At 36.0% G+C, this 16918-nt stretch overlaps 1 protein-coding gene across 1 annotated transcript in view; it reads left to right on the top strand.

Moving 5' to 3' along the window:
• PRIM2 (DNA primase subunit 2) overlaps positions 1-16918 on the top strand; it is a 254367-nt gene that overhangs the window by 37248 nt on the left and 200201 nt on the right. The window contains exons 6-7 of the mRNA XM_019624588.1: positions 8026-8121; positions 10599-10736. Coding sequence (XP_019480133.1) covers positions 8026-8121; positions 10599-10736 — 234 coding nt within the window. The remainder of the gene's footprint in view (positions 1-8025; positions 8122-10598; positions 10737-16918) is intronic.

Raw genomic sequence — 16918 nt, 5'->3', positions numbered from 1 at the left:
TTTAAAAGCTACATGAAGTAGGTATTATTTTCTTCATTTTACTGATGAAGAACTGAAGTGTGAGGAGGTTAATGAACTTGTTTAAGATTTGAACTTAGGTTCCTCCAATTACAAAAACTATATAGTTTCTACTCTGTTGCTCGGCTTTTATAATTGCTCCACTATAACTGTTTTTACTCTCTTACGAGAGATTCTTTGTTAGTAGAAGCAGGAAGCCATTTAATTTTGTCTTGCTCCTTTAGAGGATGAGTATTTTCGAAGCATGCAGTAGGTGACCTCATTAAGGGAGTCTGAGAAAAAGAAATACGCTCATATTTTTCCAGAAAACAGTAAAGAATACTCAAGATTATTTTAAAAATTTGAAATAATGAAATCAATAGCAGTTTACACTAGTAAAGTTTCAGACAATCATCCTACATTTTTTCAGTGAGAATTTTCTTACTTTGGAAATTTAAAGTTTGGCTATAGCTAAATAGGTAAATGAAAATTTAGAATATATGTGACAAATGAACTTTTCGATTTACCAAAGAAAAACAGAGTATTTACTGAAAGGCTAGAACACAGGAAATGACATGAATTTTAGATAGCAGTTTCAATTTGGGTTACTGCTGGTTACTTTGTATGAACAGTTCAGAAAACATATTAAATTTGTTGGGATTTTATTTGTTATTTCTAATCTAAGCAAGACTAGGTAATTTTTTGGGGTACATTTCAATGAAAGAAAATTTTATTACATTTTTTAATAACTTACTCTAGTTTTTATTCGAGGTCTTGAGACTTTAAAAGTTGAGTTGACTATATTTCTAAGGCAGAACACTATTTGAACGAGTGACGTCTTTTGTAACTAATGTATATTGTCATATGACAGTTGAACTGCTGTGTGCTTCCCCTGCTCCTCTGACATTTATTTGGTAAGCAGTTAATTGCTTATAAACACCTGTGGTATTATTATTACAAATATTTGATTAAGTTTAGGGAAAGGAGAGATACTATATTATTACCCTAGAAATAATAGCAGTACTTATATGTTGCTGTGAGATTTGTTTAGTTAGAATCCAAAATATTATTAGTATAAACATCTGTATGTTCAAAGATACTTATTTCTTTAGTGCTGTAATAAGTGATTATTCAAGGGCCAATGGTGGGTTAACACATTTGGTTTCAACTTCAGTTTTGTCAGATTCAGTCATAACTGGTGAACAAACAGTACATGCATTCAATTATGATACCCTCATTAACGGTGGGGAGAGTAGGTGTTTATGTTAAAATTTTAACTTAATTTCAAATAAATGTGTTCATTGAGCAAGCTTGAAATACATTTTTATATTTATTTTGGGAATTCACTTAAGAAATAATGAAAAGACCATCATGAAAATGTGAAAATTTCTTTTTCTTTTTTTGGCATATCTCACCAGTCAGCTATTTTCTTTTTTCTTAAAATTTTATTTGGTAAAAGTGTGGTTTTTCCAGGACCCATCAGCTCCAAGTCAAGTCGTTGTCCTTCAATCTGGTTGTGGAGGGTACAGCTCAGCTCCAAGTCCAGTCGCCATTTTCAATCTAGTTGCTGGGGGCGCAGCCCACCATCCCATGTGCGAATCGGACCGGCAACCTTGTTGTAAAGAGCACGCGCTCTAACCAACTGAGCTATCCAGCTGCCCATCAGCTTTTTTCTTTATCAGTGCTGTTTGAGGATCACAAGTTGGCTCCAAAACTGGTCTAACACATAGCTACCTTCTCTCAAACAGTATCTGCAGTGTCTATCTTATGTATTTGAGTTTTGAAGAATTTCCTTATGGAATGCAAAATAAAAGGTAAAATAGTCAACTAGAGAAGTTACTGTCAGCAGAGATATATGTAAACAAAGCAAATACTAAAGCAGAATGATCTGGTGTTAGCTGTTAGAGAAAATAATGCTAAACCTCAATTTAAACACTCTAGAATGAGTATTGATTATATGTAATATGTGCTGTGACATCCTTTCAAATTTTTACCTATAAGACTTATGATATCTAGTTATATTACTCCTCTAGTTTCTTTATTTTTATCCTGTTCATTACCAAAAAGGGATTGAGGTGAAAATTTTCAATTGACGATGTTTTCTTGCATTGATGCTACAGGTTTGTTCAACTCTCTTGCAAAGCGGTATCATTTTGTTTATTTGAAGAATGCAAGGCCCTTGTGGGTTTTAGTGTCAGACTTTAGCTGGAAATCCAATTTGATTTCTATTCTTATTAATTAGCTGTAAAACTAAGATAATAGCTACTTTATAGGGTTGTTGGTAGCATTAAATGAGATAGCGTAAGTAAACTGGTTAGCATGTTAACTAGCAGGTGGTATGCATGGCCCTCAACTTTTATTGATTTTTGAACCATCTATAGATTGACACACTTAAACTACCTCCTTTCTGCTATATTTCAACTTTTATGTAACAACCAGTGAGCAAGCATTTCCAGCCATTCCACAGTCGTGAGATAACTGTCAGCCAGCCAGCGGTTCTGTTTCAGTTTATTGCTGTCAGTATCTTTATGGTATTGTTTGTGCAGTTACTGAAGTATCTTGTAGGGGTTTTTCTCACTGGGCCACAAAAGAGCAGGGATGAAGTGATGGTGGGCAGTGCTTTGGGCCCAGCCTTATTTCAACTGGAGTGATTTTTTTTTCTAATTTCTGCAGCATAATATCCTTCCAGGTAAGATTTCCTTTGAAGAATTATTTTCATTCCTTAAAATACATTTGAAAATCAGCGTTCTGTTGGATTTCTACCTTTTAAGGAAAAACAGAGAAAGAAATGCTTAACTACTACTAATATACTAATAAGAAACATAAGTCTTTGACTTAATAAATTTGGATAAATGTGGAAATCATTAGGCTTGCCAAAACTGGTGAGTCTGCAGTGTCACTTTAATACTTATTAGACTTAAGCTAGCCAACAGTATCTTTTATTTTGAAGCAAAAGAACAAAATTAAAAAGATATGCAAGAAAGCAATGAACAATTAGAAATTGATAAGAAAATACCATTTAAATAATATCTGGAACATGAAATATCTAAAGGGTAAATTTAATAAAATATGTGCAGGTACAAATAAGAAAATAGCAATTATATGTAATCCCTTTGCCCAGAGTTAGACAGTTATATTTTGATGTAGACTGATTCCTATGTATAATCTTATATGCACACAAAGTTGGAATCTCTTAAAGATTTATTTTACTTTGCCTTCACCTAACTGTATTAATTTACCCTCACCTAACAATATTTTATGGATATCTTTCTGTGACAGGAATCATAAATTTCCATAACTTAAAAAATCATTTTATTGACTGCATAATATTTCATTACAACACAGTTCATTTACTTTTTAAAATCTTTTAAAAACTAAGACGTATAAACATATCCAAAAAAGTATATAAAACAAAAACATGCAATTTAGTAGATTATCATTAAATGAACATTAGTCTGTTATTCAGGTGAGGAATAAAGCATTGTTGTTACCCTGGAAATGCCTCCCTACGCCCTTTTCCAACCAATCCTTTTCTCTCTTAGAGGAAACCACTGTTCTGACTTTATGGTAACCACTTCTTACCTTTTTTCCTTTAGTTAACCATCTGGGTATTCATCCCTACATCATATAATTTACTGTATTAAAACAAACCTTTATATTGTATAATGGAATAGTTGGGTGTCTTTTGTCCTGTTCCTGGGTTATTTTGCTTTATGTGTATTTAAGATAATGCACATTGTGTGAAGTTGTAGTTTATTTGTGTTGCTATGACATACTCTACACTGTGAATATACTACACTTATTTATTCATTCTGCTTTTGATGCGTATTTGCTTTTCCATTTTTGGGCTATTATGAATTGACGAGGCCCGCTCGTCTGCCGTGGCCATCTGGCTCGTCAGCCAGGCACTAGAGGGTTAACCTGAGTGGACTGGATGAGGAGATTAGAAAAGAAAGACAGAGAGACGAAAATTGGGCTCAGGAGGTCCACTGCCCGCTGATGGCAGAGAGTGGCCCCGTTTATTATTTGCACACAGCTTTTATAGCAAAAGTAGTTTTCCTTAGGTAAGGAGTTTTGGGAGCTTGAGAGAGTGGGGAAGCAAATGTTCCCGAAGCGAGACAAAGTATAGCAAGTAGAAACTGCTAACAGGCTGGCAGTTCATTCTGTAACTTTCAAGGTTGTCTATGACATAGGCTTGTTCTTTCTTCAGTTGCACAGTGGAGAATGAGATCCCACGCTGCTCACCCGGGCCTGAGAGCCTATCAGCTTGCCAGCTGCTAGGCTTAACCCTTACTGCAGACCTCCAGCTCTCAGGCTTAACCCTTACTGCAGACCTCCTGCTCTCCACAATGAATAATGTTGCTCTGTGCTTATATGAATAATGCTTGTCCATGTTTCCTTGCATGTATGTTTCTCCAGGGCATTGGTCTGAGAACTGGAACATTCCTATCACCTGGAAACTTGTTAGAAATGCAGATTTTGGGGACCCACCCCAGACTTATGAATCAGAAACTCTAGGGTGGTGCCTAGTAATTTGTGTTTTAACAAGCTTTCCAGGTGATTCTCGTGAATGGTATGGTTTGAAGTCCATTGCTCTCAGGTTGGGGGTCAGCAAAACTGCCCATGGGCCAAATCCTGGCTGCTGGCTGTTTTTGCATGGCCTGTGAACTAAGACTGTTCTTTACATTTTAATTTTACTTAATTTTATTTATTATATTTTTTATCACCCCCCCCCTTGCATTTTTGAATAGTTGAAAAAAATTAAAAGAGGAATAATTTCTTGGTACAGGAAAATGATATGAAATAGAAATTTCAGAGTCCATAAGTAAAGTTTTATTGTAACATGGGTGTGTCCATTTGTTTACATATGGCTGTTTTCTTGCTGCAGCAGAAAACTATGTACTTGTGACAGGGACCTTAGAGCTCGCAAAGCCTAATATATTAACTATTTGGGCTTATGTAGTAAAAGTGTGCTCATCTCTGCTCCAGTGTAGATACCTAGGAGTAAAACTGCCAGGTTATATGATATATTTACCTTCAACTCATGAGATAATACCAAATTTTCAGCAAGTTACACCAGTTTACAGTCCTGTCAGCAGGTTATGAGAGTTCCCATCGTTCTACATTCTCATCCGTATTATCCAACTTAATTCTGGTTGTCCTGGCGGACATGTAGTAGTATCTTCATTATGTTATTTTGCCTCCAAATTTGTAATGTGAAAACTTCAAACATACAGAAAAGTCGCAAGCATTTTATAGTGAATATCCACATGTACTCACCACCCAGATTCTACATTTTACTATACTTATTTTATCACATGTTATCCATTCCTTTACCTACCCACCATCCACTTCAATATAAGTAGCAGAAATCAGAGCTTTTCCCACCAAATACTGCAGCCTGCATATTATTAACTAGAGTTCAATGCTTGTTAACATTTCTCTTTAAGGTAGAATTTACATACAATGAAATGCACAAATCGTAAGGGTACCATTTATGAGTTCTGACAAATGAATACACTTGTGCAACTCAAATTTATTAAAAGATACAGAACATTACTATCACCCCTAAAAGTTTCCTCATGCTCTATCTGAATAATCTCTATCCCTGCCCTCCAAGTGGTTATCCCCACCTCCAAGTGGCTGTCTCAGCAACCACACTCAAATCTTTTTCTACCATATTAGTTTTGCCTGTCCTAAAAACCTTCATATAAATAGGATCATATAAGTCTTTTCCTTTTTCTTGGGTAAATAAATAGGAGTGGGATTACTGTGTCATTGGGGCAGATATTTTTAGTCTTACAAGAAACTGCCAGATCTTTTCCCCAACTTTTTATGCCCACCAACAATATATGAGAGTTCCAATTCTTCAACACCCTCACCAACATTTTTTTCCCATTTTTAGTGTTAACCATTGTAATGGCTGTGTAGTGTTATGTCAGTGAGGTTTTCACTATGGTTTTAATTTGTACTTACCTAATGATTAAGGAGATTGAGCATCTTTTCATATATTTATTGGCCCTTTGAATTTTATCATTTTGTAAAGTGCCTGTTCATGTCTTTTGCTCATTTTTCTATTGGATTAACTGTCTTTTTCTTAGTTCTGTCTTGTCTCTTCTTGGCCCTTTGCATGTCCATATACATTTTAGAACCAACGTGTAAATGTTCATACACAGAGACATAGACACATACAAAAGCTACTGTGATTTTGTTTGAGAGTGTATTGAATCTATAGCTTGATTTGAGGAGAGTTGGTACATTTACAGTATTAAGTCTTCTGATGCATGTTTATGGAATATCTGTTACTTAGTTTTTCTCCAGTTTCCCTCAGTAAGTTTTAGTTTATTTGCGGAGTCCTTGCTAATCTTTTGTTAGAGATTTATTCCTAGGTACTTGATATAATAGTTTCAATCCTGTTGTAAATGTTACCTTTAAAAAAAAAATCACATTATTGAACTTGCCTGTTGGCTTATGGAAATACAACTGATTTTTCTATATTTGACCTTGTATCCAGAAACCTTGTTTAATTAGGTCAATAGGTCTAAGAATTTATCTGTGGATTCTTTTGTTTTTTCTGAGGATACTGATTATATAGCCTGTGAATGATGACAGTTTTGTTTTTTGTAATCCTTTTTTTTTTGGGGGGGGGCGGGTTTATGTATCTAGTTCTCATTCATGGAGTCTTGTTCCCTTGTGTGCTTTGTTACCTTTGTGTACTGGAAATTGTATTTGGAAAGTTATTTGGAGGACTATATTGAGGCCTAGGAGGATTATATGTTTCTCCATAAGGTTTTCATTTTTTTCTTTCATGGGTCTGAGAGCAATGTTAGTTCAGGAAATGTTAATTAAATCCAGAATCTGAGGTCCGTGGCCAACTAGATAATTGGAAACTGGACTGTAGATCCATAGACAGCTGATAAACTTCTGGCTCACTCCTACGTAAGTCCTTCAGGGTCCTAGAGAGGAGGGATGTTTATCTACTTTTGGCAGAGTCTCTTTAAAGCTGCTTCCCCAGAATTAGCAAATATAAAAGTGGGCTTTAAATGACTGGTCTTGACTGTTGGCCTGGCAGTCTCTAAGTAACCTATGAGATCTTTGATGCAGGTGGGTTGGTCTAAATTACCTAGTCCACTTTAACTGATACCTAAGGTGTTTCTTTATGAATCCATTGAGTTTTTAATTTCTGTCCTTGAGTTTTTTGTGTTTCTAGAATTTCTTCCTTTCCTTCTCCCTCCCCTTCCCTTTCCCCATCCATTTTTTTTCTTTCTCAAACAGCTTTTTATGGTTTATCATTCATACAGCTATCATCACACTTGTCTTTTATTTCTTTAGACACCTGTATGCTTTGAGTCTTTTTTTGATTACTAGTACTTATATCCTACTACTGAGGGGTTTACTGAGAGTAACTCAGATGTCAAAAGATGTAAATATTTCCCACAGTTTGTCATTTATATTTCATCTTCATTTATAGATCTTTTATTTTTCTGTATAGAAGTTTAAAATTTTTATTTCTTTAGGTCTATCAGTCTTTTTAAAGCCATGATAGTCTGAGATAATAGATTTATAGTTGTTCCTAGCAAAACTCGTATTTTACGTTTGGAGTGGTTTTATGTGTCTAGAAAATTGAGAAATAGTTAAATCACTCTTAACTGCAAATAGGCATTTTAATAATAGTTAACGTAACTCTTGAATTGGGATAATGTTCGCCTTTTGCTTATATTAACCTGAGTTTTTATTGTAATTCCTTTCCTTTTACATTATGGTACTTTCTGTTTCTACTACTGTTCTTTTGGTGTATGTCCTCAGAAATTGGCAGAGTAGAAATTTGAAAGTATATTGAATTTAAATTTTCTTCCATATTTTGGCTTCATTAATAATAATGATTTAGTAATCATGTTAGGAATGATTTGAGATAGCAGGGTTAAAAAGTTTTATAAAAATATAGAATCTTCACTAAAACAGGAAAGTATTTTATTACAACTGAAGACTTTTAATTTCTTCAATGGTACAAAATATGTTTCCTTTTAGATAAAGGATGAAGAGAAGACTCTCCGAGAAAAGGAGATTATTGCTTCATCACCCAGTTTAAGTGGGACTAAGTTGGAGTTGGAGTCAGTGTATAAGGTATGTAAACTTTTGAAATACTTATGAGGTTTTGTTAACTATATCACACAGAGCTTTATATACCTATTTTATTAACCCATCTGTATAGCCTCTTGTCACAACAGCCTCTCCCTGCCCTGCACAGGTATTCGTCTTCACCCCACTGAAAGTGTGCTAATGTTCTGTGTTGGGCAGTCCTCCTGCACAGACACCCTCCTAACCCTGCTTGGGCTCTGACCCCCCTATAGTAGGCCCTTGTCTAAGAGGAATTCTCTCCTCACAGTGCATAGACCTTTATACTATACTGCACTGGAGGCCGCCCTCCCGTCACTTGGTTGGCGCCAACACCTGGTCTGGATCACTGCCCTGCGGAAGTCTTTTCCATTCTGGGCTCTGACCGCAGGCTTGGACCATTTCCGCATGTGAGCATGGTCTCCTTCCACTGGGGCCCTGACACTGTCCGCCTGCTTGCTCCCTTGTGACAAGACCTTCTTGAACCTCCCTAGGTGCTAGCGTCTTGCCCTGGGCCACATCTGCTGCCGTCTACCCCTTAGCAAATACCTGCTTGGCTTGAGCTAATTAGTTTCAGAAGGGAAGAGGAGAGAGCTGTTTATTTTAAAATTTGATAGCAGCAGCACCACTACTTCCTTTGAAAAGTTGTACTCATTATTATTGTTGAGTGCCAGTAGTTTAAAATCCTGCTTCCGCGTCAGACCGAATTCCTGCTTCCCGGTTTCTACCAGTTAGGCCATCGTTCAGTCAGCCTTCCAAACGTAGAGTGTCGGAATCAATGTTTCTCTCCCCACACCACACATTTCCCGTTACTCTGCCTTCACATCATCTTTGGCTTCTGCTTGGGCATTTTTATTTTTACGGTGCCCACCCTAGTAAGCTAGAATCGTGGAATATTAGAGCTAAAGAACCCCTAAAGGTCATTTAGACCATCCCTTCTTCCCCTTTCTGGATTTTATAGATCTGGCCGCTGAGGTTTAGAACCCTTCATTAAATGTACTGAAATCATAAGTCTTGTAAGTAACAGAGCTTGGAGTAGAACGCCCGTTTCCATACTTCTATCTCCTTTTCTTGCCTGGATTATTGAAATAAACTCTCTTACCTCCTCCTTTCATATGTCGTGTGAGAATTACCTGTTTGGTGCAGTGTCACACACGTACTGCCCTGTAGAACTGTTAGACTTTCCATGTATGTCTGTCTTGTTTTCTCAATGAAGCGATGGCCTCCTTTAGGACAAGGACTGTGTTATAGTTGTAGGAATCTGTAAATTAATAAAAAGACGGTTAAAAATCACACGATCACCAGAGGGTATGGGGGGAGGGGGGTGGTAGAAGAGGGTAAAGGGGGTCAAATATATGGTGATGGAAGGAGAACTGACTCTGGGTGGTGAACACACAATGTAGATATATAGATGATGCATTACAGAATTGTACACGTAAAACCTATGTAATTTTACTAACCAATGTCACCCCAATAAAATTTAATTAAAAAAAAATCAAGGGCTGGCCGAGTGGCTCAGTTGGTCACAGAGCTCGCTGAAGAGTTTGAGCTCTGAGCAACAGCGGTTCGACTCCTGGCCTGAGCTGAGCTGCCCCTGAGCTGCCAACAGGTGGCAGGATGGCTCAGCTAAAAAAAAAATCATGCGATTTGTTTATTAAGTGATGTCATTGGATCTATTAAAGAATGTTGGGCATAGATTTAACTCTTCCCTAAAAAACTGGGCAAATAGGCAATTTGAGGATTATTTTTTTAACCTAATTTTCACCTCATTTTTAAAAAGGAGAAAAACTATTGGAGAGTAAGGATGATTTTCACAGTTTACTGATACATTCTGCTGATATCTTAAAATTTTAGTATAGTTCATAGGACTTTAAAAGTGTATGTTTAGTAGTAGTTTTTAAAAAAATATTTACTGACAAGTGCTTATTTTAATAGCAAAACTGAATGCTTATTATTTCCATTTCTTAGTGTTGAGATTAGCTTTTGCAATATATTTCTCTAAAGGAAGAATGGAAACAGATGAAGAGATTTGTATTACTTGCTGGTAATTTTCAGCACTGAACATATTGTATACACATTAGCATTCTACTTGATGCAGAATAAAATGTGGAGTATATTATATGAGAAGAATGCAATGTGCTTAGAGGGCTTGAGTTGGGAGTTTGAAATCCTGGGGGGTTATAATTTGTAAACTCATGAGTTAAGTAAAAATAAAGCATTGTAATTTGGATTATTGTTGTTATTTTTCAAAACATCTACTGTGAAACGAATACGTTTTTGGACTGTCACTTCTTCCTAATGCTAATTAGTTTTAAGGAGTACAAATCTTTCTTTCTTTCTTTCCTTCTTTTCTCTCTTTCTTTCATCTTGCTGGGATTAATGAATTTCTCATAGGAAGAATTTTATTTAAGCTTAGTAAATATGAAGACTTAGGAGGATTTCAAAATGGCAGACACTGCTTATTTTCTGTTTCACTCTGAATTCAGATCCCTTTTGCTGATGCTCTGGATTTGTTCCGAGGAAGGAAAGTGTATTTGGAAGATGGCTTTGCTTATGTACCACTTAAGGACATTGTGGCAATCATCCTGAATGAATTTAGAACCAAATTGTCTAAGGCTTTGGCAGTAAGTATTTCACTCATTACCATATTTCCGTAGTCACTCTGTTTCCACATATTCAGTTATACACCCTTGGTAGTTTTGTTCTTTACTTCTTAAGGAATAAATTAATTTAATTTTCTGAATGATAGTCAAATTGCTTTTGATATTGTACAGGTAATTCTGTCGATAGAACTGTGACATTTTTATTTGTTACTACTTATAGTTAGTTTTCTTATTTTTTCTTTTTCTTAGTAATACTAATGGTGAGTTGATTAATTTTGTAAGTGGCCTCTGTGGGTTTCTTCAAGGTCATGTCTTTTTGTTTGGAGATGGATTTCATAAAAGGACCTTCACAATTAGAGTGGCCTGTGGTAGATGTAACCCTTATTTCTGTTTTAAATTGGTATATTGTGTCAGTAGAGGGCAATGTAGAAGAAAAGTCTTTGTATTAAGTACTGAAAACAGGAATACGATAGTGCTGCAAGAAACAGCCCACTGCTGGGTGAAATTGGTGGTAGCTGTGTTGAATAAATAACATGATCAGTGCTTTTTAAGACATTTGTTAAAAGTGTTACACTTAGGTGTCACGTCTTAAAAATACACACATTTTGCAGTGTTGCCTCTTAATCCGACTATAGTTCTCTTTATACTTTTTGGTATTTAACGCAAAAGAGAGCTTCAAAGCTATGTGATGCGGTTCTTTTTAAGTTATACTGATTACAGTATAAGCATAGGCCAACTTTTCCTTTTGAGTTAAAAATTGTAATATCTTTTGGTATAAATCATTGGTATTACTGACTCTCCTGGGTTACCTAAATATGTATAATTCAGCCAAATCAGCATTCGGGAAGACCCAAATGTTAACTCTGGTTTTATTAAATAAGACAGTTTATGAAAGTATCTAGGATAATAGGTGTTTCATAACTTACTTCCTCCCTTCCTAATCCTATGTTTTTTTTTTTTTTTTAAATCCTCAGTAAAGTTGATGTTTTTCAATAGTTTCTTTACTTGTCTGTGACTTACCCTGGACCATAATCTAGTTACAGAAAAGATAGTATCTTTCACTACTTTGAATCTCTGTAGCAGACACTGATGTTTGCCTGTTGGCTGGCCATTCCCCTTGTTTTTTTTATAATAATTAATTTTTTTTCACCTATTTTCTCTCTGTTGGCATTTTGGACAACACTTCTTTATGTGAAACAGCCATATACTTTGCAGGACATTGGGCCTCCCTAACTCTCACCCACTAAATGCCAGGAGTGGCCCACAGCTCTCATGACAACCAGAAATATCACCATACAATTCAGAAAGCTTCTGGAGTGTTGGAACCATCCCCAGGCTGATCGTGGTGTTGTCCTCCTTTCCAAATTGTTGGTGTAGACATGTGATACAGTGTAATTCTGGCTGAGAAATATGAGAAGTTGTTTGGGGTCTTTTGAAAAAAAGCTTTCCTTGCTAATAAAAATGGGCACTTTTTTTTTAATATTTTGTATATTTGCTGTTCAATTTATCTTTCTAATAATGTAATGTACAAAGGAGGATATGTGGTAAATTTTGCAAATTTTAGTTTGTTTCTATTTTTGAGCAGAAGATGGGGATCTATTAATACATATACTGAGATTAAAGACAAAACTGTTAATTCCTAAGTTAGTAATAAATTCATTTTTTCAGCAAATTGCATTTAAGCTCTGTATCTTGTTGGTAAGAAACATAGCATGTAAACTTTGAATTTCTTTCTCCTCCCCTCTCTCCTGCTCATTTTTCCTCCCTCCAACATACTTTAAGAAATTGTAAAATAATTTTTAGAATATTGAAATAATCACAACCTTACAGAAAAGTTGCACATAGAAAACAATAACTTTTCCCCTACACCATTTGAAAATAAGTTCCCAACTTGATGTCTTATCACCCCAGTACTTTAGTGTGTAATATCTACAAACAAAGATGTCCTCCCCCGTAACCACAATTCAACTGTCCAAATGAGGAAAGAAGCATCAATACATGATTCCCGTCTAATCCTCAGACCCCATTCAAGTTTTACCAGTTGTCTCAGTCATGTCCTTTATTTTGTCCTAAATCACAAGTGTTACATCTTTTCAGTTTCCTTTAGTCTGGAACAAGTTTTTAGTTTCCCCTTGACTTTCATGACATTGTTACTTTTGAAGATTCTAGGCTAGTTATTTTGTAGAATATCTTTCAATTTGGGTTTGTCTGATGTTTCTGCACGTTTAGATGCAAGTTACACGTCTTGAGCAGGAATACCAAAGAAGGCAGGGTATATTCTTTCCATTGCGTCCTGTCAGGATGCATGATGTTGATTCATCCCAATTCTGATTGACTTTATTTAACAGTTTATTTACCCATTCTGTTGTTGATATGCATTTGGGTTTTGTTTTCTTTCTTGTGGTTATTACTAAAACTGACCATCACTGGCAAACACATTTCTGTTGGTTCTATGCCCAGGATTGAAATTGCAGGGCATACAATTCCAATGTAGGGTAGTCTGTGTTCTGTTATAGTGGATTCAGACTTATGAATTTTTCCTGATTGCCAGTGGGTTGTGGAGAGCTCTGGCTGGCCTCCATGACTTTGGATGTGATGGAAGAAGGACAGTGACTTGCTGCTTCAGGCAGCACTTGGCTTTCTCCTGGGTGGGTCAGGGCCAAGTCTGGTTGGGAGGTTGTCCAGAGAACCCTTTGCCTTGTCATGCAGGAGAGTCGATGGAGTCTGTTGCCTGGAAACCTGTTCTGACAACTGTGGGAGGGAGCTGGAAGGGAGGGAGGGGATTTTTTTAGGGCTATGGCAAAGGAAAAATCTAAACCTAATGCTATAGTCTCTTTATTACTGTCCTTTCCAGGGAGGAAGATTTTGACCTTGGAGTATGGAATGGAAATATTTCAGTCTTATTAATGGAAACATTCCTGTTGGATGAGAAAAATTGCCCTAAAGATGAAAAAAATTTTTTTAAAATTAGTGGTAGAGGATGAAATAAATGGTGCTGGGGGAAGTCTAAGTTGTTAGAAGAGTGATTTTTTTCCCTGTGTGTTTATTTTTCAATTACAATTGACATTCAGTATTATTTTTATATTAGTGTCAGGTGTACAGCATAGTGGTTAGACATTTATATATTTTATGAAGTGATCTCCCGATAAGTCTAGTGCGTACCTGGCACTATACATAGTTATTACCATACTATTGACTATATTCCATATGCTGTACTTTACATCCCTGTGACTGTTTTGTAGCTACCAGTTTGTACTTCTTAATCCCTTCCCCTCTTTCTCCCAGCTCCCCAACCCCACTTCCATCTGGCAACCATCAGTTTATTCTCTGTATCTATGAGTCTGTTTTCGTTTTGTTTGTTCATTTATTTTGTTTTCTAGATTTCACATTAAAGTGAGAGTATATGGTATTTGTCTTTCTCTGTTTGACTTATTTCACTTAGCATAATACCCTCTAGGTCCATCCATGTTTTCGCAAATGGTAAGGTTTCATTCTTTTTTATGGCCAGGTAATATCCCATTGTATATAGATGTACCACATCTTTATCCAGTCGTCTGTTGATGGACACTTAGGTTTCTTCCATATTTTGGCTATTGTAAATAACGCTGCAGTGAACATAGGGATGCATATATCTTTTTGAATTAGTGTTTTAGATTTCTTTGGATAAATACTCAGAAGATGAATTGCTGGATCATAAGGTAGCTCTGTTTTTAATTTTTTGAGGACCCTCCATACTGATTTCCATAGTGACTACACCAATCTGCAAATCCACCAACAGTGTACAAGGTTCCCTTTTCTCCACATTCTTGCCAACACTTGCTGTTTGTTGATTTATTGATGATAGACATTTTGACAAGTGTGGGGTGATACCTCATTGTGGTTTTAATTTACATTTCTCTGATGATTAGTGATGTGGAGAATCTTTTCATGTACCTGTTTGCCATTTGTATGTCTTCTTTGCAAAAAAGTCTATTCAGGCCTTTGCCCATTTTAAAATTGGTTGTTTGTTTTTTTTTTGCTATTGAGTTGTATGAGTTTCTTATATATTTTTGGATAAGAACATCTTATTGCTTATGTTGCAAATATTTTCTCCCATTCTGTAGGTTGGTTTTTCATTTTGTTAATGATTTCTTTTGCTGTGCAAAAACTTTGTTAGAAGAGTTTTATCCCAGGTTATATCTGAAAGCTTGTTCTTGACCTGCAATCATGTGATTTTTATGATAATATAACCAATCTGACTTTTAGACATGTTCTAGGACTAGTAAAAGATGGACAGTACCTTCTCATTTGTTAAGACCTTTATTTTATTTTATTTTATTTTATCACCCTATTGATCCTTTGACACCCAGCTGTGGCCCCACTTCCTCCTGGAAGCCTCCCATAAGCCTCAAAATTGTGCTAAGTGTATCTCTTTTGTTGCTCCCACAGCACTCTGCACACTATCAAACTATGATGATACTATTCTGATCATGTGTTTTCCTCCTCAACTAAAATGTAAGGTCTTTGAGAATAAGTGTTCTGTCTTAATTTAAAATTTCCTATCTAGTGTAGGATCTAGCACATAGACCAGTGCTCAGTAAAGTTTTGTTGAACTGATAGGTACTGAATAATAATAATGACTTCCACTTGTTTTTAGTTTACTATTTATGCATTATCTCCTTTGATCTTTACCAGTAGCCTCTGAGATAGACAGGGATTACAATCTGCATTGTACTGGTGAGGAAAATGCAGCTTGGAGAGGGTAAGTAATTGATCCAAGGTTATGTTGTCTAGTAATTAACTGGAGCCATAACTGGATCTCAGGTTTTTCAATTGTACTTCTCAGGATCTTTTGATAACTGTTCCTGTGTAAGGAGTTGTATTATCAGGGGATTTAGATCTTAAAACTCTGAGAAAATATTGGAAGGTAGTTATATTAGGGTCTAGTTACAGAGCAGGCAAAAAGGGTGAACTTGGAGCTGAGATGCAATAAATAGATAACCAGTTACAGAAAAGAATGAGGGTTAGATTTATTTTTTTGCTTCATATAACAATGTTAGAAGCTTTCGCCAGTTTTTTCAGTTAATGGTTTATTTTTTTTTTAATAACTTTTTATTTGTTCACCTATGTATTGTTTTGGGTGCTAGGGACACAGTATTTTAACAAGAAAGATGAAATTTCTTTCTTTTAAGAAAGATTTTTTTTTTTATAAACTTATATTCTAGCGGGAGAGAGAAAATTACTAAAGAAATAAACGATAACAATATTGTGTATGATATGAAGGAGTCAGCTCTACAAATACAGACGAAAGTGCATTCGAGGCAGGGCAAGTCACTAATGCAAAGGCCCCTAGGAGGGAATCTTGGCATTTTTGCAGAATTCAGAAGGCCAGTGTAGCTGTAATGTAGTCACCTAGCAGAGGCGGGTACGGGATGAGACGACAGTGGCTAGATGTAAAACTTCAAGTAAATGAGGGTAAGGAGTTTGATTCTTAGCCTAATATAGTCGAAAACCATTGAATGGTTTTGAGTCACGGAGTGATAAGATCTGATTTATATTTTAAATGGATTGCTGTGGTTGCTGCTTGAAAACCACTTTGAAGGGTTTGGAAAAATGAAAGCAGGAAGACTAGTTTGGAAGTTTATCACCTTATTCTAGATGGTGGCTTGAAGTAGGATGGTTGTGAAGGTAACAAATGAGAGAAGTTAATGGATGTCTTCTTATGTTTTTGAAATATTGTAATTCTTAGGATCTTTTGATAACTGTTCCTATTGTTGACATGACAGATGGGGTATGAGAGAAAAGGAGGAATCAGGATAATAATAATAATGATGATGATAGCTTAAACTCAATGCCGGTTTAGTATCTTGCCAGGTGCTCTTCTAAAGGTTTTACATGAATTAACACACTTAATCTTCATAGTAACCTAATGGTTACTATGGTAGGTACCATTATTACACTCCAAGGCTGACAGTACCTTTGTCCAGGTAATGAGGAGCAAAAGCAGGATTCGAATCCACGCAGCCTGGCTTCAGAGCACTGCGTTACACTGCCTAGATTTTGATCTGAAAAACTGATTGGATAGAGGGTGATGGCTTTTACCAAGATGCTGAAGACTGAAAGAGAAGTACATAAAATAACATCAAGTGTTCTGTTCTGACCATATTCAGTGGAAGGGCCTTACCTAGTCATCCAAATGGAGCTGGCGAGTACGAAGTTAGATT

Source organism: Hipposideros armiger, unplaced genomic scaffold (genome assembly GCF_001890085.2).
Source record: "Hipposideros armiger isolate ML-2016 unplaced genomic scaffold, ASM189008v1 scaffold_595, whole genome shotgun sequence".
Lineage (NCBI taxonomy): Eukaryota > Metazoa > Chordata > Mammalia > Chiroptera > Hipposideridae > Hipposideros > Hipposideros armiger.
This window is presented reverse-complemented; position numbering and strand designations above follow the sequence as displayed.